The following is a 26,431-nucleotide window of genomic DNA, read 5'->3' as shown; positions in this document are numbered from 1 at the left end:
ACAGAGAAGCAGAATGATCAAGGACAAAAAAAGCAGTGGGAGCAGTAGACTTCTGAGTTCCTGCTGGCTTGACCATGGCTGACTGCCCTCTGGCAGCCAATGGTGGGATTTGTCTACCTGTCCCCCAGAAGGCCAGGGTAAGACTATTCTGTCTGATCTCCAGCAGCCTTTGAGGGGTCGGGTCCACCTGGAATCTGGAGGCTAGGAGGGGTCAGTTTACTGAGCCTATGGGTGCCAGCACAGCAGCATGACAGCATTGAAATGACAACAAATTTGCCAAATTTCAATCATAATGGAGACAAGGGTCCCTGATTTTTTGGACACATTCTATATAAGTTAAGCCATCTGAGGTACCTTGGTTCAAAATTGTTGCCCTATGATGCTCTTTCACCCAGTTAAATGTTACAGAAATGAGAGTTTTAGTAATATATAGATGAACATGGGTCCAAAATAACGACATTGGCTTTCTGTTTTAACTCATTCTCATTCCACAAGTTCAAAGAGATATGGGCTAAACAAGTCTGATTCATTTTATCAGGTCTAAAGGCTACATTTAACTGTGCAGTTTCAGACTTCACACACACAAAAATCTTTCTAAACTATGTTTCTTATCAGCAGCAGTATTTTACAGCTATATTTTGAAATCATGTTCTGGATAACTCACAAATACCGTATTTATCGGCGTATAACACGCACCGGCGTATAACACGCACCTCATTTTAAAAAGGTGCGGTATTTACTATGGGTCATTAACATTATATCGGCGTATAACACGCATACATCATTTGCCCCCTATTTTCAGGAAGAAAAAGTGCGTGTTATACGCCAATAAATACAGTAAGTGCTAATCATCTTTTTCAAGATAACATGCTTGCGGTGTTCCTCTGAATATCTTGCAGCATAAATGTCAGGTTACATATCCTTTGGGTTTAATAGTTTATTTAGGTTATATGAACAACATATCCATAACTCGATAGCCAGTAAACTGTGACTGGTGATTTTTGCATTTACAGGGTACTGTTCTGGAACAATAGGAGCCATTATTTATTTTAACAAAAAGAGGCACATTTGTTTTTTCTGAATTTGTATCAAATGCTGCTTCACAAATTCTTTCCAGGAGATACTTATGGAGGAGCAAGAGACTCTGAAAACCTACCACAAAAAGGCAATAGGAAACATTTATTAAATTCTTGCTTTAACCATAATCAGATCCAGAATTCTTTTTATAAAGGTTGCTATAATTTGCTTTCCTGCATATAAGGTTCATTAGATGGTTTTCCAGGTGAACACCTACAAAGTGACATTTAACAAAATATAACTGCATCCATTTTCTACTGTTCTGATTCTTTCCCCTCCAGGCATACTAATGACACTTCTCCTCTTTGCCATCTGCGGCACTAGCTCCTGGAATATTACAGATATGCAGGTCTCAATTATGTGGGAATTATTCAAAATCCTGGTCTGAATTAGTCCAGTTCTAATTCTTCAGCCCTGCCCACACAATGGGAAAATTTTCACCCGCAAGCCACAAATCTCCAGAAGTCATGGTATTTTGAAAAGTGCTATGCAAAGGATGAAAATCATGAATAGCCCCATGGTGGAACACATCCATCTCTAATGGATAGCACTGCATTCAGTCAATGTGGTGTGTAAAAATGACAAATGGTATTCACCCCCTACATTTAGACCAGCAATTTCCAATGAGGAAATTCCCCCCACCCCCTCAATTACAGGAACTTTTATTATCAATTTGCCCCCTGATGAAAACAACCTATTTAGGAAAAGAACACAGGATAATACTCTGTGTTTGAACACCAAGATCAGAGTATAGGGATTCTCAAACGATGAGTCAGGAACCCCTCAGAGATTGCAAGTAACTTTTGGGAGGAGATTCAATTTAAAAAAAAAGCTGATCAGGCTTTCCAGGCAAAGTGGCAGCACTGTCAAAATTTGCTCTTGGTTAAGTAAACGGCTTTACTACGAACAGTGAAGACTCTTGTGTGTGCCCCTTCAGTATTGATTCATGGTGGCTGCCTAGACAAGTCCCTTTAGGTATTTTTGGCAAGATTTTGGAAGTGGGTTGCCACTGCCTCCTTCCTAGAGCTGAGTTAAAAGTGACTGCCCCCCAAGGTCACCCAGCCAGCTCTGGGCCTCACGCAGGACTAGTATGCCTGGTCTGCTTCTAGTCTAGTGCCTTAACCATTACACCAAATTGGTTCTAAGGACTTTGTGACACATGCATTAACATTTAATTATTAAAAGAAATATTAAAACATATTTAATCTCCTGCATAGATTTAGTCATGAAAACTCATTGTACAAAATTGTTTGTGATATTAGAGGGTCATGGTATTTATAATGGTATAAAATGAACACACACAGCAGATTCACTGAGTGAAACACAAAAGGAACACTGATGAAACAATTCATAGTTCTTCTTGCCAAAATCATCTTGCCCCAACAATACTGGGATCCTATATGCTTTTTAAAAGAAAAAACTTGGCTATTATATAAGAAGCAAGTGGGAGAAATCTGAAATGAAATAATAGGGAAAACAAATCATGTGAAAGCAACAAATTAACAAAATACAGAGAGAGAGAGAGAGAGAGAGAGAATTAGAATATATCTAGATTTCCAGTAAGCTCTGACAATACATACTGAAGACCACAAAATTAGTAATATTGTTTGAATGTTTATTTTGTAAGAGTTATTTGTATTTTTTTTAAAAAAAATCAAATGCAGTGTAGCAAAGAAACATATAGAATGTCAATTTCTTAAAGTGAAACTGCATATATAAAAAGAGCAGGATATGAAGAATATTGAATGTTGAAGAAAACTCCTGAGAATACCATAGTCAGTCAAGAAAATAAGCAAACGGATCATTGAACAAAGCAACTCACAGTTCTCACTCAAGGCACTAATGATCAGGTTCAAATTACCCTACTCTGGACTAGCTCTCTGCAGAAGACCCTAATGCAGGAAAAGGTGGAAAGAAAGAGAAGACGAGGAGGAGCAGGTGATGGACTTAGCCACAGTAATGATAGGTACATACATCTTCAGAAGAAGACCTAAAAGACTAGGTTAGGGACAGCTCAACATGGAAAAAAAACATCCAACTGGACTTGACGGCATATATGGTGATGTGTGTATCTATATTTTTATAAATAAAATGCCAAGCAGTCTGCTAAGCAAATTATACAAAAAGATTGATAAAATTTAAGTTCTGTAAGGTCCTCTTTCAGGAAGAATTGCATCTAAATGAAGGGTTGGCAAACTGTCTTGCTTTTATGGGTCATTCCTTGAGAGTCTACCACCTGGGGCCAATTTTCACAAAGTGATACAAAGTGGAACCAAACACATTGACCTGCTTTATCCCCTGAGTCATACTGGGAGGCATAAATTCATAACCAAGAAGTGCAGATCAAAGAATTCAACATCAACTCCAAAAATCACTATATAATCTGTGGGCAATTCAGTTATATGTCAGTCTTTGCTACCTCATTGCAAAGGAAGCATTGATTTTTTTCCCCCTCCAGTGGTAGTAGTCAATCTGTTTGGCAAAATGAACTATTAAGACATAATAATTTTAGCATGCGTATAATACCAATCTCAAGAAGTAGCAGAAATCCGCTATGTATTCAAGATGGATAGTGACTAATATTTATTTATGTGTATTGATATGTAAGGGTGTACATATATACATATGTTGTATATAGAATGTTTATATGTGTAATATGTATGTGTACACTGTTGAGAGCTGGCAACAGAATTTCATTTTTAATGTGTCCCAGTGTGCCCACAGTAAAAATTGATAATAAAGGTTATCTTATCTTATCTTAAATACCAATATATAAATTTGGGCTCTCTAGAATACACTACATGCAGTGGTATAGACAGGAAAGGAAATGTTACAAAATGTCTAAACTATTTTAAATTAGTTTACATTTCTAGAACCAGATAAAAATGATATTTCCAGGTGCTGAAGAGGTCCGAAGAAGTTATTTCTAGGTTGTATGTGAGAATTTCCAGAGTGTGATGAGTTGGAGGGTAGAAAGTAGACGAATTACATAGAACAGGGGTGTCAAACTCAATTTCATTGAGGGCCGCATCAGCATTGTGGTTGCCCTCAGGGGGCCGGGTGGGTATGGCCAGGGTGGGCGTGGCCTACTGGGTGGGCGTGGCTAGAGTGCTTATGGCCTACTGGATAGGCATGGCCAGCTCTACATTGTTCGCATCAAGGGTGCCTATGGAGGCCTGGGCAGGAGTGGGACAGATCTGAAGGTCTCTGGCAGAAGGAGGGTCTCTGGGCCAGGGCCAAGGCAGTGGCGGCCGTTCCTTCACTGTTTCCAGGATGGCTTCACGGGCCGGATCCGGCCCCCGGGCCTTGTGTTTGACATGTCTGACATAGAAGATCCCAAAAATTTCAAACCAGTCTGCTTGTCACATATGCCCTGGGTTCTTCTTTGGGAGAAGAGAAGTCAAGAGAGTAAGAATGGGGAACCAGGTTATCTGTTGTGATCCAGAGTTGAGGACATGGAGTGAAAGTTGTAGCAAAACCAACTGGGCAACATCTCCAGACTCTACAGCTCCAATCCCTAATCAGCTGTCCCTGAGCGGAAGAGCACCAGATTTCAGGGTTGGTACACTAGGAGAAATAGCCTCCTTGGGACTGTAGGCCAGCATGCGCACCAGTTTGGCTAGGGGTAGAGGGTTGCTGGGACGTTTATGGCACTCAGCTTCAGATGATTACTGGAAATAATACTCATTTAAGAACCGCTACCATAATTTGTTCTCTTGGATATTAAGTATCAACTGCTGTGTAGACTGTGACCTCTCTCCTTGTCTCGACCCCTCTTATATCCCATATACGTTGTCCTCAACTTACAACTGAGCCCAAAATTTCTGTTGCTAAGCAGGGCAGTTGTTAAGTGAGCTTTGCCCCACTTTATGACCTTTCTTGCCACAGTCATCCAGTCACTGCAGCTGTTAAGCTAGTAACACATTTGTTAAATGAATCTGGCTTCCCCATTGATTTTGCTTGTCAGAAAGTCACAAAAGGTGATCACGTGACCCTGGGATCTGCAACTGTCATAAATACATGCCAGTTGCCATACGGCTGAATTTTGATCATGTGACCATGAGGAGTCTGCAATCGTCGTGTGAAAAATGTCCATAAGTCACTTTTTTTCCACTGCCATTGTAACTTCACATGGTCACTAAACTAATTGTTGTAATTGAGGACCACCTCCATGTAATAACTTATGACTCACAACTTGCCCAAATAACTCTTTGTCTATAGTTTCTCTGATTTACTAGGACATAATTATCCATGACTGTCCTTTTGATCCCTGGACCTCGATAGAACAGATCAACACAAGAACCAATAACTGAAGATGCACAGAAATATGTCCTGAATTAATTGTTTGGCAGGAAAGAATTGTCTGACCAAGACGCAGCCTGCCTCGATATAAATATACAATGATTTCTAGATACCAAAGAATGAAGGGCCATCTTTTAAGAATGTTGTAGTTTTATCCCACATTATAAATCTAGCACAGAACAGGAGACAAATCAGACATCTTCAAAAATCCTTCCAATTCTATGGACCCACTGAGGCAGTAAGATATATGGAGAAGCAAAGAACCAAAAGGATGCCTAACTGGGGAAAGCTGGGAGAGAGAAAGTCCACTGCCCAGAAGGGTTTCTAACACACATTTCATCCAGATAAGATAAACTTTGTTTTATTTTTGTAACTTTGAGGAACAATCGATGGGTACCTGGTTTTAAAACAGCCAACAGAAAGCTCAGCTGCCTGCACATTTTTTAAATGACAGAATCCCAAAGACTGCATTTTAAGGTAATGATATCATGCCAAGATCAAAGCAAAAAGGGCCAATTCCCTAGCAACCAGAAATACGAAAAGGGCAAAATGCTACACGCCAGCACCTAGAAAGAAAAAAAAGGGGTGCTGGTGGAAATCACAGCCTTTAACTTGAGAACGCCAACAAGCCAACTGGGCACAAAGTACTCCAGACTTCACCACGCTTTAATCGCGTCGGTGATCGGGAACGCTTTTTTATTAAAGGTCTGACCGGGCTGAGTAGAGCAGAATCGTACAAAGAAGGTGAAATTATTTTTGGCTTCCCAAACCCTCCGCTTCGGTCTATCATCGGGGAACAAGTCAGGCCCGTTAGTGCACCATCGGCTCAAAGAAACCACGGGGGTGAACGGAAAGGGGGGGGGGCGGGGGAAGGAAGTTGGAAGGTCCCTTGTCTAAAGATCTCTTGTTCCAAAAAAAAAGAAAGGGAATTTTACCCACACGGACGGCGCAATCCGTCCTTTTGGAAAGGCACAAGATTCTGGGGGAGGGAAACCCCACGGCTCCCCTTTCAAGATCATAGCTGAAGCACGAGAGACCCGAAGGGAATCGAAGCAAACAGCCGGCCTTCCATTACGGACAACAGGACCAGGACGCCGATCTGCAGAACATCCGGAGGGATGAGGAAGAGGAGCAGCAGCAAAACTCTGCGCGCAAGCCTCCGGTTTTGAGGAAGGGGGGCAAAAAGCAAAAAAGACATGCAAAGTCAAGGGACGGCTCGAAGATGCCCGAGGCCACGAAGGCGGCGGGCGAAAGCGCACCTGCTGGTAGTCGTCGTCCCTCGGGCGGAAGGCGTTGGGCACGGGTCGCAAGCTGAAGCTCAAATGGGGGAGCCCGTGCAGCCAGGACGTCCACCAGGGCGCGAGGTACTCGGCCCGCGCCGCCAGCAACATCGTTCCCGTCGCTGCCGCAAACGGGGCCCCGAAGCATCCGCTCGCGCCCGCTCGCGCTGGTCCCCCTCCGCACGCTGACCGGGGGGGGGGGAGCCCTGCCTCCCGCGTGCCGCCTCGCGGAGCTCCTCCGCCAGGCCTCGCCCCCTCGGCTTTTCTTTTCTTCGCGCGGCAAAGGGCGCGGAACCTTTAAGGATAGGAGCCGACGCCCCCTGCAGGATGTCGGAGCCGGTGGTAAAAGGGTCCCCGGCTTGGTGCTCTCTCTCTTTTTAAAAAATCTATCAGTCGGGGACACAAAGGTTCGGTACGCCTTCAGTTTGTTTGCCCGTCTCCAGGCAAAAAAGGAAGGCGGCTTTCCCCCCCCCCCTCTTCCCGCCTGGAGGGATGTTTCCCTCACCGCAGGGAACCCAAGCAAGTTATGGGGATCACACAGGAGTATTTCAAGGGGCGTGTGAGGAACTGGTGTGGGGGGGTTGATGGTTTACTGCTCCTGCCACCTCCCTCTCTCTCTGAAGTAGAAAGCAGAATTTGAAACCGTGAAATGGGTCGCGGTTGTTTTTTTTTTTAAAAAAAAATATTTCATGCAAGGTAGTAAAAACAAACAAGTAAGAATGGTTCCAACATTAGTTAGTATTAATATTAACAAGTTCTTTCAGTTTTCTCGCACGCTCCTAGTTCATGGATAACTGGCTTCAATGAAAAAGAAATGGAGGAAAAATTATATTGACATGGAATGCAGGGGGAATAATTTAATCATTCTTAAAGGGCTCTGGCCAAAAAAACCCCTCATTTTAATTTATTCAGGAATATGTTCTATTATCTGAAAAATGTATACTTTGGTTAGCTTGTTCTGTCTTGATTCACTGTGTTGTCATAAATACCATGAAACCATGAAGGAAGGAAGATATATATACATGTAGTCCTCGACTTATAACCACAATTGAGCCCAAAATTCCCATTGCTAAATGAAACAACCGTCAAGTGAATTTTGCCTCATTTTATGACCTTTCTTGCCACAGTTGTTAAGTGAGTCACTCAGTTGTTAAGATAGTAATGTGGTTAAATGAATCTGGCGTTCCCAGTGCTTTTTTTGTAAAAAAAAAAAAAAGGTGCCGGAACTCACACACATCATACAACCTGCTTTGCCTACCCTACAAGGTTCCATCCAAAAAAGGTACTGGAACTCCATTCTGGGAGTTCTATGACAAAAAAAGCCCTGGGCGTCCCCATTGACTTTCCTTCTCAGAAGGTTGCAAAAGATGAGTACATGACCCTGAGACACTGCAACTGTCATAAATACATGCCGGCTGCCAAGCATCCAAATTTTGACAAGGTGACCAAGTGTATGTTGCAATGGACATAAGTATGAAAAATGGTCATAAGTCACTTTTTTCAGTGCTGTTGTATCTTTGAACAGTCACTAAAAGAATGGTTGTAAGTTGAGCACTATCTGTAAACCCTACACTCACTTTTTCCATGAGGATTTACTTTGACCTCTTCCCTATCAGACCCAACTATTTTACCACACAGCTTGTCTGTGGTATCAGCTCCAGCAACAAGACTGAACTATGGACAGAGATGCATATAAAGGAAAAGGAAAAATCTGCAGATACAGCTAAACAACTTGTTTCTCCCTCTATGAACCAAGATAGAATAAATGCTGATGAACACCAGCTGCCTGCAATTAGTGCAGATTCGCATCCCACCAGGCTCAAGGTTGACTCAGCCTTCCATCCTTCCGAGGTAGGTAAAATGAGGACCCAGATTGTTGGGGGCAATTAAGCTGACTTTGCAATAATGCCGCTTGGGGGTGTGTGTGAAAGCCCTAATAAGCAGGCATATACATAGAATGAAGGCTACTGCTAAGCTTGTAAGCCGCCCTGAGTCTTCGGAGAAGGGCGGGATATGAATGGAATTAAAATAATAAATAAATAAATAAATATTCTTTGTTTGCCTCTGAACTGATAAGCAAGAGCTCAGGCTGATAGTATCCCTCAATGGGCTTCACCAAAAGACTCCCAGCTGTATTTAATTATTTAAATTTTAACAATGCCAAATGTAACACAATACAGATATTTTTTATGATTGCTACATGTCCTTTCTCTTCATGCCTAAAATGGGTGCTATGAAAATATCCCTGTAGGAGATGGATGATATGCAGCTTTGTATTCTGGATCAGTATATGGAGTTTGGGTATGCAGCTCTTCCTTCTCGTTGATGGTGTTCACACATAATGCTAAGCCATTTTTAGCTTGATAAATATAATCTAACAATACTGTATTAAAAAGGCATAGTAGCCTTCTTGAAACATTAAGGTGCAATGGATGGATCCATCATATTTAGCTAAAAGCCATAACTTGGTGTATTGGGTGCACCTCAGCTTCTTTCTACAGGAATTTATTTATTTATTTGATTTCAATTAATAAATTGCACAGGGTTTTAGCTGGATCTACATGTGTATACACTTATAGTTATGTGTAGTTATGTGCATACGTCAGTCAGGTCAAACGTATCTACTTCTAAATCACTGACAGAATTATTTTTATGCACCATCACTACACATAGGATTTTATAGAAATGTACACCAGCAACAAGAGCCAGATGCTTAGCCGCCTCACAATAAATTTGAAGAGGAGAGTGAAGAATGAACCTAAAGCCTGGTCCTGCAACCATCAAGGCTATCACTATTTTCATTTCTGTTGTAACTATATAAAATGAGATTTATTCTTCTATTTTATAATAAGTGAAAAGATAAATAAAAAATAGGAGATTTAAAAGAAACTACAGTACAAGAGACGTCTCTTTGCAATAAGATACAATTTATGACAACAATCCTATTTGCTCATATAAACCAAGCTAACTCAAAGCTATTGCCAGAAGTAAAATAACAATCAGGGTTTATTGAAATGTGATACGGACGATCAGAAGGTCGGCAGTTTGGCGGGTCGAATCCCGAGTGCCGCGTAGCAGAGTGAGCGCCTGTTACTCGTCCCAGCTTCTGCCAACCTAGCAGTTCGAAAGCACATAAAAATGCAAGTAGAAAAATAAGGACCACTACGGTGGGAAGGTAACAGTGTTCCGTGTGCCTTTGGCGTCTAGTCATGCCGGCCACATGACCACGGAGACGTCCTTGGACAAGCGCTGGCTCTTTGGCTTTGAAACAGAGATGAGCACCGTCCCCTAGAGTCGGAAACGACTAGCACGCATGTGCGGTGGAACCTTTACCATTACTTTACGGACAAGAAGCTAAATTTTATGTGTAGGACTGGGTTATTCTGCTCTGCAGTAATTGTAAAGCTGCCCTTTGGAAGCACTTTCCACTAAAGAAGGGTAATAATCTCACAACTTATTTAAGCACCAAACATAAGTGATCTTCTGGGTCTAGTCTGTTCATCAAACAGGCAGCCCTTTCATCTATAGAAATTTAGCTGAAGGAGATGGAGAAGGGGCACAGAGTCAGCTATGGGGCAAAGTTACTATTGTCTGCTGCCATTCTGATATTCAGCAAAAACAAATGATGGTGAAATAATATTATGTCAATGGACACTAATGGAATAAGGAAAGCAGGAAAGGCCAATTCATTTTCATTTAAGCCATCTTCTTTCCTGCAGGAGATTTCTTTTTGATTTCTGGAAAAAGTACCTGTGAAAATGAACGCAAGCCAACACAACTTAGTTAAATCGATCTTAAGTGGTTTCTTTAGAGCTGGTCTTTTACTAGAGAGTACTTTCCTAAAAGGCTTGGCAACTGTGCAGTTCTCCAAGAATGGAATACCTGGTCCTGCATGTTGGTTGATTATGTGCCATTAAGTCATTTTCAACTCCTAGCAGCCACATAGATTTTCTTTTCTTCATGACAATCTATCCATCAGATCATGTAGGTGTTCCAATTGTGTACTCATCACTACCGTAATAGTCCTTCTGGTCATCCTCTTCTTTTCCCTTCCACCTTTCCCAGCATTAGTGCCTTCCCTAGAGAGCTAGGCTTTTGTATAATACAGTATGTCCGAAGGACGATAGTAAGAATTGTAATTTCTACTATCTAGTTTTATAGTAATCTAGTTTTAGAAATGTACACATATATGCTGCTTTACCAAGTGTGATTCTAAGCAACATATAGAACAATAAGATCTAAGAACTCCCTGGATCCAAGGACAAATTTCCTGACAGTGAGAATAATTAACCACTGGAACAGCTTGCCTTCAGAAGTTGTAGGTGCTCTACCACTGGAGGTTTTTAGGAAGTGATTGGACAGCCATTTGTCTGAGTTGGTGTAGGCTCTCCTGCTTGAGCAGGGGGTTGGACTAGAACACAGGTCGGCAACCCGTGGCTCCGGAGCCACATGCGGCTCTTTAAGCCATCTCCTGCGGCTCCCAGTCACCCGGTGCGCGTGCACCTCTCCAAACGGGCAGTGGTGCTGCCCTTTTGGAAAGCTGCCGTGGCCCGTTTGCAGAGCTGCCGCCTTCCCCCGAAGGCGGCAGGTTTGCAAACTGGCCGCGGCAGCTTTCCAAACCGGCGGCAGCAGGTCTGCAAATGGGTGGTGGCGGCGCCCGTTCGGGCGGAGGTGCACACGCACCTCTTCAAAGGTTTGGAGAGCTGCGCGCACACCTCTCGGAACGGGCAGTGGCGCTGCCCTTTGGGAAAGCTGCTGCGGCCCGTTTGCAGAAGTGCCGCCTTCCTCCGAAGGCGGTAGCTCTGCAAACGGGCCGTGGCAGCTTTCCAAACCGGCGGCAGCAGGTCTGCAAATGGGTGGCGCTGCCGCCCATTCAGGCGGAGGTGCGCGCACACCTTTCCAAAGGTTTGGAGAGCTGCGCGCGCACCTTTCCGAACGGGCGGTGGCGCCGCCCTTTGGGAAAGCTGGCGCGGCCCATTTGCAGCAACTCTGAAGGTGGCAACTCTGCAAACGGACTATGGAAGCTTGCAGACCTACCGCCACCCAAACGGGCAGTGGCAGGTCTGCAAACAGGTGGCGCCGCCGCCCGTTTGGAGAGTGGGAAGGTTTGGAGAGCTGCGCGCGCACCTCTCCGAACGGGCGGCGGTTTGGAGGTCCCGGGGGTGGCTCCGACAGCGCCCGGGCTGAAGGCGCCCGTCGCCAGGGAGACCCGTCACCGCGCAGGTGCCTCCCGTTTTGCGCATGCGCAAAACATTTTGTTTTTTGCGCATGCGCGTGCGTGGACGCAGGCGCGCGCACTTTTTGCGGCTCCCACTTTTTTGTGTGTGTGATGGAATCGGTTCCGAGTGGCTCTTTTGCTTTTTCAGGTTGCCGACCCCTGGACTAGAAGACCTCCAAGGTCCCTTCCAACTTTGTTATTCTGTATTCTGTAGATTATACAACAGTATAAGCATAATAAGATAAACTAACATTGTAATAAATAACATCCCATGTGTTGAGGATCAATCATTATACCATCCTCATCTGAGAGCTTAAAATGGCTCTCTTAGCTCCCAAAGACCCACTGAGACAGCCTGGTCTCAATAGCTTTGTGAAAAGGACCTATCAGGAGGAACACTGTTCTACAGAAGGAATCTGTAACTGAGAAAGTATAAATCCGAGATTCCTGCATAGAGCATTCCTGTGGGGATAGGGTCTATGGGAACCATGCTGTCTGGGTCTCAGTGGAGAAACAGACTGGTGAGAGAAGCTGGTCCTGAATGATGAAGGGTTTTAAAGATGTCCACTATCAAACTGAGTTGGCCTTGGAAACAAATAGTGCAGCTCTTGAAGAAGTGTACATTGACATATTTTTTTAAGTCACAGTCTGAGATTGCATTTGGATTGGCTGCAGTTTCCAGGTAGTCTTCAAGGGTAGTAAATCAGTGAGATAATAAATTAAGCCTGATTGATTCTCAAAAGGAGACGACAAACTTTTCCACTATGTAGCAGCGCATATACATTCTGGGATGGATTAATAGATCCAAATGGTAAAATACTGAATATTATCCTTAGTTATTGTACAACACGATTCAAGGAAGATAATTGGATAAACCTGGTGTTTACAACAAAAACAAGCTCATTTGCTAGATTATCAGATATGTGTTTCAGATCCCTGGATGCTTAATGATATCAAGGGACAGCTTGGCAAGGAAGAAGAGTACAAATTACTTGTGACTCTGGGCAAGATCAGAGATTTTTGAATGTTATTAAACCAATGTTCATTTTTTAAAATTACTCACTTTATTATTTTTGAACATTCAGGAAAAAAAGATTTAAATTATGCTTAAGAAGCAAGAGTCACAATTCATTTCCCTATATTATCTAAATAGCTTAAATATGAGCAGTGATTTATGCTTAATGAGGACTTTTTTTCTCAATTCTATCATATTTTCTCCCACTTCAAAGGAGAATTACTTTACTAAGGTGAAAACATGCGTTTGCTGCACATGTCTCACTTGTGAAAAGGAACTCCCTTGGCATTGCTTAAAGCAAATTGTATATGTGTAAAGCTTTTGCAAAACTTTTATTTGAAAGAGGAAACTTACCAGACAACAGACTATTCTTTGTAGACTTTATGAATCATTGTACCAATGGTCTGTATTTATAGCTTCCAAGAATTTATATTCTTTGGTTAATAGAATGTATAAATCCCAAAGATTTTCCAGTCTGAGGTCATGACTTCCAGTCTGATGCAATTAATCTTTAACATCTAACTGAAGGGTCCTTTCAAGGGAATGGTAATTAGCTGGCGATTGGAATGCTACATCCTAGGATGCTAATAAGGAGTCTTTACATGCAGGGGTGGGATTTATGTTCCATTAGCTACTTCAGGGTTGGTGAAAAATAATAAAGAGAACCCAAATCCTTCAGTCTTATCCTCTCATTTTGTATGTTCCTTCCTGATCTGATTATTGTCTATAGACTAAAACTACAAATCAGTTCAAGCAGGAGTAGAAACTGAGCAAATGAGGAAGTTGTGTAACAGCCATGATTTTCTCCCAAGATTTGTCATTTGTCTGAACTATCGTAACCCCTGGTCTTGTTGTTGTGGATGTCAGTTCATGTATCTTTGTATTCTTTTGTAATCTAATGTGGTCACCTAGGCCAATGCTTGTCTTCTATTTTCATAGAATTCTTCCAGGGCACAGGAATATAAATATTGACAAACTCTAAAGCTTACATTCATTTAAAGTATATTCTGTAGTCTGAAGTTAGTATGCTGAGATTAACCCACTGAATTTAGATGTCAAACTGATTAAAAAAAGATATTTCCCCCAAAGTACCATGCATTTATTGTTAGTGAAGACAAAATTTGCTATGGCAAAACTACTTGAGTTTCTTTTCCACTTTAAGTGGATTTGCTGAATTTAATAATGTTTTGGACCCCACGTTTTATGAGCTGAACTCTTTTCACAGGAAAAATCTCCTTCTGTTAGGTGGAGATTGCAGCAAAATCCCTTTTCTCTCTGTAACCTGCTGAGAAATTTGTTTTTGGAGTTCCTCTGCTGTATCTAATACCTATCTATGTGTGGAAATGCAAGCTGGAATGAAAGCCATGTTTTATTTCAAAAAGTATGAAGAAATGACTTGCAAAAATATCTATAATATTTCTCTTGGTATTGCATCTCAGTTCCATTCTGTTAAAAGCAGATGAATTGCTCTAGAATTATTAGTTTGTACTCATTGTTTAAAATACCTTAAAAAAAACTACTGGTTTAAAAAAAATATTAACAAATTACAAACAATGCTATGGGAGGGAATAGAGGATATGAAAACTATATGTGTTTAAATGAAAATCAGGTAAAATTACATGAAGTGATGACAGAAAGGGCAAAAGTATGTAATAGAAATCTTTCTCTGTATGTTGCTTATTTTTTAAGGCTAATAGTATCCCATTGTGAAATGAAATTAAGAGATTTTCCATTTATCACTGCAAAGCAGCATAACCACATAACAGCTCTTCTCACTTAGCAGAAGATTTAATACCAGTTTATGTCTGCTTCAGCTGCACTACTAAAGATGAAAAGGAGATAATTCGGCTATCTCAGCCTTTTTGCAAATACACAAGACGGGAGAAATGCTACTCAAGGATGTGACTCAAAATGATGCTTAATTTAAAAACAGTGTTTAGAGAAAATGGTAACTCAAGTCCATATTTAACATCTCTTCCTGCAGGACTGACAAATCCTCTGCTGATTCTCTTTTTATGCCCACGCAGCAGTGTTCCATCCACTTCTTTTACCACTGGAACAATGAGTGCAACCAACAAATGTTAATTTTCACAGGCAGATAAAAAGCTTCTAGTCTTTTACTGACAATTCTCTAGCACAGAACAATATGCAGTAGGAAGCACTACCACTACGTCAGTGGTATGACAGAAAAGTGAACTGACCGAATATGAATTGTAGCTGAAGTTTCCAATGGATTACCTTTCTGCCTGATTTTGTAATGGCCACTTCTATTTTATTTATTTATTTATTTATTTATTTATTATTTAAACTTGTATACCGCCCTATTCCCGTGGGACTCAGGGCGGTTTACAGGGAAAAATTAAAAATACATACATACAAAGTTAAAATCGGTTAAAACTAAAATTAAATTAAGTCCCTGAATTTAAACTAAAACCCCATTAATAAATAATTAAAACCCCTCAGTCTGGGCCAGACAGCTCAAAAAGCCAAGTTTTCAAATCCCTGCGAAATGAGCGAAGGTCGGGGGCAGTCCTAAGCTCCGTGGGAAGATGGTTCCAAAGGGCCGGCGCGCCCACAGAGAACGCCCTTCCCCTGGGGATAACCCGCCGGCATTCCTTGACCAGCGGTACCCTAAGAAGGCCCTCCCTGTGGGAGCGCACGGGACGATGGGAAGTTGATGCCGGCAGCAGGTGTTCCCTTAGATAATCCGGACCCAAGCCATTGAGAGCTTTATAGGTCATTACCAGCACCTTGAATTTCACCCGGAGGGCAACCGGAAGCCAATGCAGCTCACGGAGGTGTTACACGGGAGTATCGGGAAACTCCCATCACAACTTGCACAGCTGCATTCTGCACTAGTTGAAGCCTCCGAGTGGTCCTCAAGGGCAGCCCCATGTATAATATTGAGAAATTAATCTCACAAAACATGCACTAGGGGATTCTTATTAATGGGATAACGGCAGCCATAATTATAATATTGAATGTATATTTGCAATTCTGAGGCATGGGATTTTTTCTTTTTCCTCTAGGATGATGTCATCAAATAACGTATTGCAAGTTGTTATAATTCACAAAGGAAAAGATGTGTAAGTTGTTGTAAAACCAAACTATATTTATTCATACTAGTATGTTTTAGACTCATTTAATTGGGCTCTATTTTAGGACATGTAGAGACAGATCAATTTTTAGGTTGGATTTATGAAATATTGGAAATTCAAAAAAGGTTCACAAACTTTTAAGCATCACTGTATTTTTTGCGGCAGAAGAGTTATCAACCTTTATTGTACTTAAGATACCCGGTGCTACATTTTAATCAAAATGCTGCTCAGCTAACAGCCTTAGCTTGTATCTTTACAATTAACCTGTTAAGAGGACTGATATTCAAAATTAGAAAAAAAGACAGAGGAAGTCATTATCGGTGCTTACTGCATTTATATCTTGGGTTTCCTCTGAATCCATAGAATTGTGTGTATGTCTGAGGAGTATCATCTCTTATTTTATCCCAACTACCTTGTCAGATAAATTAGGCTAAGAGCAAACTATTTAACAATCGTGAGCTCCATAGCTGAGTTGGAACTTGAACCTGGCCATCCCAGTCGAATATCTTAATCATCTCATAAAACAGGTACAAAATCTCTAGGATTAAATTACAATTTGGTAGACACTACGAAAATCTGATCATCCGCATCAATGCTGTACAGCCAGCAAACTAAGGTTTGTTTAAGACTTTTTCATTTTAACATGGAATATTTATAATTTAGACAACACATTAAATAACACTTATACGTTTGAGTGGTATGTTTGTAATGATCTAGAAATGTAATACATTGAAACAATTTTTCCCAAATCCCAGTTTTATTTTTGAAATACAGTTGTGAAAAGCCCAGTTTTCAAGAGAATTCTTATAAACAAATGGGTCTTAACCACTGATCTGGTAATTATGGCAAGCAGAAATCTCACTGGACATTAGAAGGATATTGAAGCACTGTAACTTAAAACCTCACTGGTAAACTAGCATGAAGACTTAAGTTTGCAAGCAGCCAATAAACATGTCTGCCATTCCTCTGCAAGAATCTGCTATCTGAATTTACCAGTATCTTTCTTCTGGACAAGTACACACCTTGAAATACAGCATTGCTATTTTTATTTTCTGCCTCTGGGCTTAACGAGTATCAATAAACATTTTTGGAAATGAAAATGCTAGAGGCATAAGCTCCATGGCATGCCAGTTTTCCATTTTAGAAGATATGAAAAACAAGACGTCTGCAAGAAGTCTGATAGCTGCAAGAGAATTATTTGTAGGTACATTGGCGCCTATGGGCATCACAGCGTATCTTAAAATGCATCTCTTAATTATAAGATTTAGAACTCCTGCTTACCACGATGATCAGATCAGTAGTTAGAATCAACTCAGCTATGGGAAGAAAGCTGGCAGTGGTCAATGGAAACATACTCCTTATATACTGAAGACCATCCCCTGCATTATTCATGAACATCTTCTAGAGCCAGCAAGAGGCTTACAAAACAAGAATATTGCATACATTGACAATTCTATTATTACATGTTTCAGCTTACAAAAATCAAGTGTAACAACACAGAGATGCCTCCTAAACTTGGTCTGTTTGGACAGCCTCCCCAGCCTGGCCTCCTCAGATGCATTGGGTTAAAATTCCCAATACATCTAAAGTATGCCTGCTTTGGGATTTAGGGGTTTCATGCCAACTTGCATCTTACTAATATTCTAGAATTGTATTTGCAAGAGGCCATCTCGCATGCATCAGAACTGTAACTATTCTAAACAAGAACTGTAGATGGGAGCCGCACATGGCACTACTCAAATCAATCCTATTTCAAAATTAAGAGATGCTTTTTGCCTATGCCTATTGATTTCACTCTGTGGAAGGTCAATGCTTGCTAGGTCAGTTATATTTCCTGCCCAAGCTTTACAGAAAAATATGACACTGACAAGAGTGAAAGTTCATTTCTTTATTACAATCCATCAGCCAAATTCTAAGGACAGATTCACTTCAGTTCTTTTACCGCCAAACCTAGAGAAAAAAAGAAACACACATTGAAGAAGAGCAAAGAGACAATATTCTAATCATTTGTTTGTAAAACTATTGTTTTTAACCATTTTTCAAAACACTGTCTAATTTTGAAAGTGTAAGAGCATAATTTGCAGCCTCATAGCTAGAAAAGCAAGTAACCTGAAGAGTCATAGTTTTTAATTGGTGGCTTGATATAAATGTCACTGAACAACAATGTTCTTCAAAATGACATCTCTTTATTCTATCCAGCAGAAATGTTGGATTTGATGTCCTAAATGCAACCTTCCAGCTCTACAATATCCCTGCTACACAAATGACATTTAGACATAGGGTTTTAAAAGCTTAACTTATTAGGCTGACATTTCATTTGTATCTGCTGCAAAACTCAAAACTCTCCCATCTGCCACATCCCTTGTGGATATTCATTACATTGCTTTTCAGTCATTCCCCTTAAATCTGTTCTGTATTTTTAACCCACCTTGTTGACAATTCTGAAACAATACTAGTGCTCATACAAAATATGTATTATTTGGATGCATCTACTGCTTTCTGGGATCATTTCATTTCGTTCAGTCCCCCTCTATTTTTAACACGAACTGAGCACCAATTTATTGTTTTCATTAAAACTGAATTATCCCTTAGAAGCAAATTTTCATTTTGATATCAATAAGGAAAATATATTTCTATTTGTTAAGCAAACAACACAGTAATTCAATTTACAATGCAAAGGGATTTAAGTGATTAAATCTCACTAGCTTTGAAAGGATATGCTATACTCATTGACTGAAATAAATGGAAATTAAACTTCCTTAACTATAATTTTTCTTCTCAGAGGAAAAACACTGTCCTTCTAAGAGGCAATGCCTAATTAATTCAACAGTATCAAGTAACTCCAGCCAGTTTACAGATTCAATTTTTAAACATTTTAAAGTAACTGCCTTTCAATTTTAAGCTACTATACCTACAAATTAGGATTAATTTCAAAATAGTTTTAGGCACATAGTTTGGTTCTTGTTGAATGAAGAAAATGGCCTTTCAATTTATCAATCACTAGTGAGTGACTAAATGTTCATTATATTCATAACATCTGACAGTTCCAGAAAACTCTTGGAAGATGTCATGCTGGAATTTGTAGTTTGTGTCAAAATACAGATAATATTTAGACTGATTCTTTTATAGCTTCCCTAGAATTAAATCAAGAGATCCAGAACCAATGCCTGGATATGAAGCAAATCACCAAAGATTAAATCACCTCTGCTGTGACAGAGTCATTTTTATTTAGTAATGCTGACTTTGGAATAACAATTTAATCAATGCTGGATAAAATAGCAAATGTAGGTTCATAGCTCAGCAGTTTCTCTGCACTTGGCTTTGACCTCAGACATGAGCTGTAATTGGGAATGCCTTCATCCAGCTTAGGTCAGGAGAGAGAAGATGTGGTCAGAATAACTCATGCCTTAATATTCCACATCTGGAGGATTGAAATAAGGTGTTTGAAATAACCTAAAATGCTATAATAGCCAGGTTCTTAAGAGAAATTCCATTTAGGAAAATAGGGCTTACTTTACCTAAATTGTTTCAATTGTTTCTGGGACCAATTCAAACTGCTGGCAATGATGTTCAAAGTTCATTATCAACTAAAATATCTAAAGGGCCATTTTTCCTACCTATGACTGTTTTGCTGGCTTCCCCTTCCCACTTCTTGGGAAGGGGGATTAGCTGACATTAAAAAGAGGAACTTATAGCAGTTCTGCCAGGCGCTGGAATTTCATCTCCAGATGGCTCCCACTTTCTAACCATCTATTAAGGACAAGTTGGGGGGGGGGATGTCCCCATTTTCTTTGACCTGTTAAAATGAATGGATCACCTATCTATCCTCACTTATGTCACTGCATCCTTAAGTAAGTAAAGTTAACTCTTCATATAAGGCAGATTGATTTTATTTCTTCATATATTTATTTTCAGGAAGCCTGTAATGATTTTATTTTTTTCAAAACTTGCCCAGTGCCCCAAATGTTCAGGGTTTCCCCACATGCAACACATAATAACTTAATCATTTTAGATTTAGTTTGCCTTCTATCCAGATGTTCAGAGCATCTTATATAGTATAAGAGCCGTGGTGGCACAGTGGTTAGAATGCAGTACTGAGGCTAACTCACTGCTTAATCCAGTTCGATCCTGACCGGCTCAAGGTTTACTCAGCCTTCCAAGGTCGGTAAAATGAGGACCCAGATTGGTGGGGGGGCATAGGCTGACTCTGTAAACTGCTTAGAGAGGGCTATAAAGTACTATGGGGCAGTATATAAGTCTAAGTGCAATTGCTATTCTGTGACCCAATGAGAATACCCATCATCTTATGAAAGAACAAATAAATGAAATTGTATACCTAAAACCACAATAAGGATCAACTGGCTAAAATGTGGGACCATTTGCTTACTATTAATTTTCTCACATGTTGTACAATTCCACAAATAATTCAGTTACCTGGTGGTAGAGACTGCTTCAGTTTTTCAGCCTTTTCCTTATCTGTGATGACAAGAGTATACAGATATCGGCTGCAACGCACCTTGAACTTTACATTGTCTTTATTCTTCTTGATCTTAACAGCTGTGGTACAAAAATACTGGGGTTATCATTATGCATTGATTATACTAAGGAAGAAACTGCCTAATAAAAAACCGACTTTAGTGAAATTTTGAGACTGAATATTTTATTATATCTACTTTATCTCATGACAACAGTGATACTTGTGAAGTAGAACTAAGTTATCATACCTTTTTAAAAAATGTTTTTCTTTAAATACCTTACTGGAATAACCTTAAAGCTAATACTTGTTACAGATTCATACGTATCAAAAGAACATAAAAACAAGCCAAAAACTAGTTGCTGTGATTTTATTACTAATAACTAGCACTAAAAACTTTACAGCAGAGGCTTACAGTGTTAAGTCTGTGAACCCTTTAAAATAATCTGTAAGCCTACAATACTGTGACCAGCAATGTGATATCAGCTTGACCTAAGACCTATAAGCAGATTTTTTTATCCCAATAAATATGAACTACACCTTTAAGTAACATTCTGAGGGAACATTCACTATCTCAGAGAAAATATGTTAAACCTTAGGATAATTAGCTCTCTTAAGAGTAACCTAAACTAACTGCTTCAGGAATACAATACACTGGGATACTACAAAGAACCCAGGGTGATGGCAAAGGATCTGCAGGCTATTCTTACAATATCCACTGAAACTATTCATGGGTCTTCCGTAAGGAACTATTCAACAGGTTACTGCAATATTTTCTGTGGACAGAGGGCTCAAAAGTGGAACTCTGTGGGAAAAATTAGAAATGTTGTATTTTGAGAAAACATTTCCACAAACAATTCTCATCCCAACCAGCATGTCAATTGCACTATCATGATTTGGGGCTGCTCTGCACTCTCGGAATCAAGAGGGAACAATGGAATCTGGATTGTACTGAGAAATTCTATAGGAGCCTATCAGCATATCTGCCTATAAACTGAAACTTAAGTGAATGTGGGTCATGCAGCACAACAATGATCCCAAGTACACCAGCATATCTACAACAAAATGGCTGAGGGGGGGGGGAAGGCCAAATCAAAGTCCTGATTTTAACTGAAATGAATTGTGGCATGACCCAAAGCCAGCAATTTCAGGTAAAGATTTCCCCCTGTATCTGACTCGAGGGGGCAGTGTTCATCTCTGTTTCTTAGCAGAGGGAGCCAGTGTTGTCCAAAGACACTTTCCAGAGTCAGGTGGCCAGCATGACTGTATGCCAAGGAACGCTGTTACCTTCCTACTACAGTGGTACCTATTCATCACCATTGAGTTGAAACAACTCTATAAAGAGGAAGAGGCCAAAATATTGCTAAGCTAATGCATAGGATTAACAGGGGCAGGAATCACTTTGCTGAAATCACTGCTGCTTCAGGAAACATCACGAGTTATTATGTACAGGTTCACATACTTTTTCCAGCAAATCTTCAATTATGCATATTTCTAAAGGGCTCACAAGCTTGTATGCAGTTGTGCAGTGCATTTCTAAATTTCAAAACCATTATGAAGAAAAGCTTTTATTGAAGCATAAAACAATTCCCAAAACTGTTTCTAAAATCAAACATGCATTAAAAATGTTTAATGGCAATTTCTTAGCTGATTAGAAATTTACCATGGTTAAGTAATGCCAATGAAGGTACTACAAACTTTATGGTTTTTAAATGACTCTAAATGATGTAAATTAAAACTGCTTTGGAGAATGTTTCACTATTAAGCTTCCAGTCATTTACTTAATGATGTTTTTATACATGAGAAAATATTGAGAGACATCACTTAAAAATAAGGGCAAAAAGAGCCATTGCTTTTAAAACATGGATGAAGGGAAAGAATGCACGGCTAAGATATGGCTCTCCAAATACAGTATTTGGACAAGACCTGGGTTGCTATGGAACATTTTTAAAAGTTGACAGTGCCCACAATTAATATTAAAGAATACCATTAGAACATACTAATCAAAATATATTTTCAGCATAAACTAAAATACAAGACTAAATCACACAACCAATATAATTAGTGAAAGAAAGCAAAGAGCCGAAATTGCTACTCACATTTTGCATCTTTCCTCCTGGCAGTCAACAGAAAATCTTTGATCTCCTCAATTTTTCGAGGCTGTAATAAATAGAAGAATCAACGTAAGTCTGACATCTAGTACAATGTGAAAATATATTTTATTTCTGCAGCCCAAACAATTTTTCCTTTTCTGACACTCCATTCTATCAAACAGAAAATTGAAACTTTTATGAACTCATTTTTAGCAACAAGTAGTGTGTCGGAGCTTATAAGGAGGCTGACAGGAATGAGTGTCGGTAATAAAGAATATTTATAGCTCAGAGCTGAAATGAGGGGTCCTTGGTGCTCTCTGAGCTTAGTTGTTTACTTGCAGATGTGTTTATTACCCCAGCTAGAGAACATCATTAGGACTAGCACTGATGATGTTCCCTAGTTTGGATAATGAAATGTCTGCAAGTAAACAACCAAGCTCAGAGAGCACCAAGGACCCCTCAATGAATGTTAAGACATAAACAACCCAGTGACTAGGAGGGCTTATTGGTATCTTATCTTATAAATTGTAACTTAGCGCAGGAGGGAAGAAATCTGGGAAACTCTTCCGCAATATTCTGAGTGGCTTCACCTTAATGACTTTGCTAACAAATGAGGCCTGGAAATTCTTCTGAGTTTCCATATTTGCTCCTAATACTAGCATTAAAGACATCTTACTGCTGTCTGTGTAATTCTTGCCTCTTAAATCTTGCTTGAGCTTTCTCACCTACAACTTCCAGAAATCACGTTCACGTTCAGTCATCTGGACAAGCCTACTTCCACATCCCTTTTCTCCTGAAGAGAACACAGGGGGATTGGCTGAATGCTGTTTGGAGCAATCCTGACAGTTTTCCAATAAAAATGTCCATCATAAATTGTTTTTAAGGCAAAGGTCACTTGGGAGAAAACAGGGTTGAAAACTAAAGGTATCTTATCTTCAAACAGCAATGTCTATAAAAACCCATCCCATCCCCATGAAAAGACTGGCTGGGATCACTAATGGAACATTTGTTGAATCTGCTACAAATATCTTCAAGCTATAATCCTAACCCTTTCCTGTTGTTCCAGAATTGGAAAGGCTGATGGATTGACAGGCTTTGGTTAGTGTTTTATACCGGAGGCCCCCAACCTTTTGGGCACCAGGGACCAGTTCCGTGGAGAAAGATTTTTCCACAGACCGGAGAATGAGTGGTGTTGTGTGCTACCTGCATCTCGCAGATGGGTCTTTGCTTGTTTGTGTGGATCAGTTGCTGGCATGCCACGGCCTGGTATTGGTCCACGGGCCGGAGGTTGGGGACCCGTTTTATACAACTAAGACTTTTTAGATGCCTTTGTAATTCCAACCTTTCACCTAACTTGGAGTAAGTAAAGTGACGAAGATCAATCAGTGAAACATTTTCATCTCCCTTTGCAAGTGGCACAAAACTTACCAAAATGAATGAATATTCTACCCTATTCTGATATCTACAAGCAACAGGCATATGCATGTAAATAAATATCGAGCTATAGCAAAAAGGAAGGTGGTTACATTATGCTTTTATCCAGCAAAGGTCTCAATCAAAAGCAGCATGTTTCAAAAAAGCTAGTACAGGTAGTCCTCAACTTACAACATAATTGAGCCCAAAATTTTTGTTGCTAAGCGAAACAGTTATTAAGTGCATTTTGCCCATTTTACATTTCTTGCCACAGTTGTTAAGTGAATCTGGCTTCCCCATTGACTTTGTTTGTGAGAAGGTTGCAAAACGGGATCACATGACTGTGCGACACTGCAACTGTCATAAATATGAAACAGTTGCCAAGCAAACTGAATTTTGATCACATGACCATGGGGACCCTGCAACGGTTGTTGTGTGTGAAAAACGGTCGTAAGTCACCTTTTTCAGTGCCGTTAACTTCAAATGGTCACAAAACAAATGGTTGTGTAACTTGAGGACCACCTGTATTTTCACTGTCTTTCCCAATACCAAACTGTGTTCTTCCAGTTTCTTCTCCCCCAGTGCTAGTATCTTTCACACACTTTCCTTACAGCGAACAGGGATGGCTTGTGTTACCCTCTCTGGGCTCAGATAATAACAGGTTCAACTCTGGTTACTACATTGATGGGAAACTTCCAGGAAATACTAAAGATACTGGCTAGATCAGTAAGTTGAAAAAATATCCTGGAAGAAGGCAATGGCTAACCACTTCCATGGTTTACCTAGGTCTGGGATTACAATACTAACAGCCAAGCTACATCTGAAAACTTAAAACTTATTTTAGTTGCTTTCCATTACTATTCTCCTAGAATGCCCCCAGGTTTTGCTGCATAGAGCCTTGGTGGAGCAGTGGGCTAATGCCTCCTTAAGTAACACCAGCTGCCTGCAATTAGTGCAGGTTCGCATCCCACCAGGCTCAAGGTTGACTCAGCCTTCCATCCTTCCGAGGTAGGTAAAATGAGGACCCAGACTGTTGGGGGCAATTAAGCTGACTTTGTAATAATGCCGCTTGGGGTGTGTGTGAAAGCCCTAATAAGCAGGCATATACATAGAATTATAAGGGACGCGGTGGCTCAGTGGGTTAGGACGCTGAGCTTGTCGATCAGAAGGTCGGCAGTTTGGCGGGTCGAATCCCGAGTGCCGCGTAGCAGAGTGAGCGCCTGTTACTCGTCCCAGCTTCTGCCAACCTAGCAGTTCGAAAGCACGTAAAAATGCAAGTAGAAAAATAGGGACCACTACGGTGGGAAGGTAACAGCGTTCCGTGCGCCTTTGGCGTCTAGTCATGCCGGCCACATGACCACGGAGATGTCCTCGGACAAGCGCTGGCTCTTCGGCTATGAAACGGAGATGAGCACCGGCCCCTAGAGTCGGAAACGACTAGCACACATGTGCGGGGGAACCTTTACCTTTACCTTTACTATACATAGAATGAAGGCTACTGCTAAGCTTGTAAGCCGCCCTGAGTCTTCGGAGAAGGGCGGGATATAAATGGAATTAAAATAAATAAAAATAAAATTTAACATACTGAGTGGAAATACTCAGAGAAATAAGATGAAATGATTTCTCTTACTTCATTTGCATTCAATATATTAAATTTCACTCAATAGAAAAAAATAAAACCGCCTTGTTTAAAGCGTGAAAACTAAGTACGAGCGCAGAACACATTTAAGCATTAGTGTAACGTGAATAATGTTAGCCCTTCATCATTATCAAAATCCCCTTCGCGGGAAAAAAAAAGCTTTTTTCCCCCTCTGTATCTTTTCCCAACCGACTTCTTCAACTCTGGCATCATCAAAAGAACCACCGATTCAGGAGCAGCCGCCACTTACCATGGCGAGGGCTTCTGGCCGCAGCTGCCTGCAGAACAGAAATCAAATCGTTCAGTTAGCGAGTAATTGCAGGAATTGGGAGGGGGGGGTTTCAGTCGCCGACTTATTTTTCTCCCGCCCCTTTTCCCCACTCCCTAAGCATCCACGGTCACACGCTCGGCACCTTAACGCGCCTCCTCCACCCTCTTCCCAGCTGCCCCCACCTGGACGAGCCACGGATGCCAACGGATTGTAATCACTTCTTACCGAGAAGCTCGAAACAACAGCCACGCCACCCGAGAAAGAAAAGAACACGCACTTCCGCATCCGGGTTGTTAAACCTTGCTGGGAGCTTAAGCTACGGATGCCGAGGAAGGTCACAATAATAAGCGCGGCAAAACTAGCTCAAACCGGGCGAGGTTGGGAGTGGAAATGCATGGACCTTGTAAGCGCTTTGTAGCTGGGGATCAGGGAATGTAGTAAGCGTTGTAGGTGTCAAAATCCATCTTGTATGTAAGTCAAGCTTTAGAGAATTTGCTTACTTGTGTTCTTATCTGCGAACTTCGCGCAAAATGCGCACACTATCAACAGCA

The 26,431-nt window shown here is 40.7% G+C and overlaps 2 protein-coding genes across 3 annotated transcripts in view; both read right to left on the bottom strand.

The window, feature by feature from the left end:
* The window catches only part of TTYH2 (tweety family member 2), a gene marked incomplete at its 5' end in the record, with an annotated part of 96,546 nt that extends 89,776 nt beyond the window's left edge, over nt 1-6,770 (bottom strand). The window contains one exon of the mRNA XM_081320035.1: nt 6,639-6,770. Coding sequence (XP_081176161.1) covers nt 6,639-6,770 — 132 coding nt within the window. The remainder of the gene's footprint in view (nt 1-6,638) is intronic.
* Nucleotides 6,771-17,863: 11,093 nt separating this feature from the next.
* Nucleotides 17,864-26,199, bottom strand: RPL38 (ribosomal protein L38). Of its 2 annotated transcripts, none has more exons than XM_081318294.1 (5): nt 26,106-26,199; nt 25,860-25,887; nt 22,564-22,624; nt 20,425-20,547; nt 17,864-17,940 (listed from the first exon to the last, which is right to left on the bottom strand). In XM_081318294.1, the coding sequence occupies exons 2-5, from the start codon at nt 25,860-25,862 to the stop codon at nt 17,915-17,917; spliced, it is 213 nt and encodes a 70-aa protein (XP_081174420.1). In that variant the 5' UTR covers nt 25,863-25,887; nt 26,106-26,199; the 3' UTR covers nt 17,864-17,914. The 2 variants fall into 2 exon arrangements, with proteins under 2 accessions (XP_081174420.1, XP_081174421.1); XM_081318295.1 differs by having other exon boundaries at nt 26,063-26,126.
* Between the last annotated feature and the right edge of the window lie 232 nt (nt 26,200-26,431).

This window comes from Vipera berus (genome assembly GCF_964194415.1).
Source record: "Vipera berus genome assembly, chromosome: 2".
Taxonomy (NCBI): domain Eukaryota; kingdom Metazoa; phylum Chordata; class Lepidosauria; order Squamata; family Viperidae; genus Vipera; species Vipera berus.
This window is presented reverse-complemented; position numbering and strand designations above follow the sequence as displayed.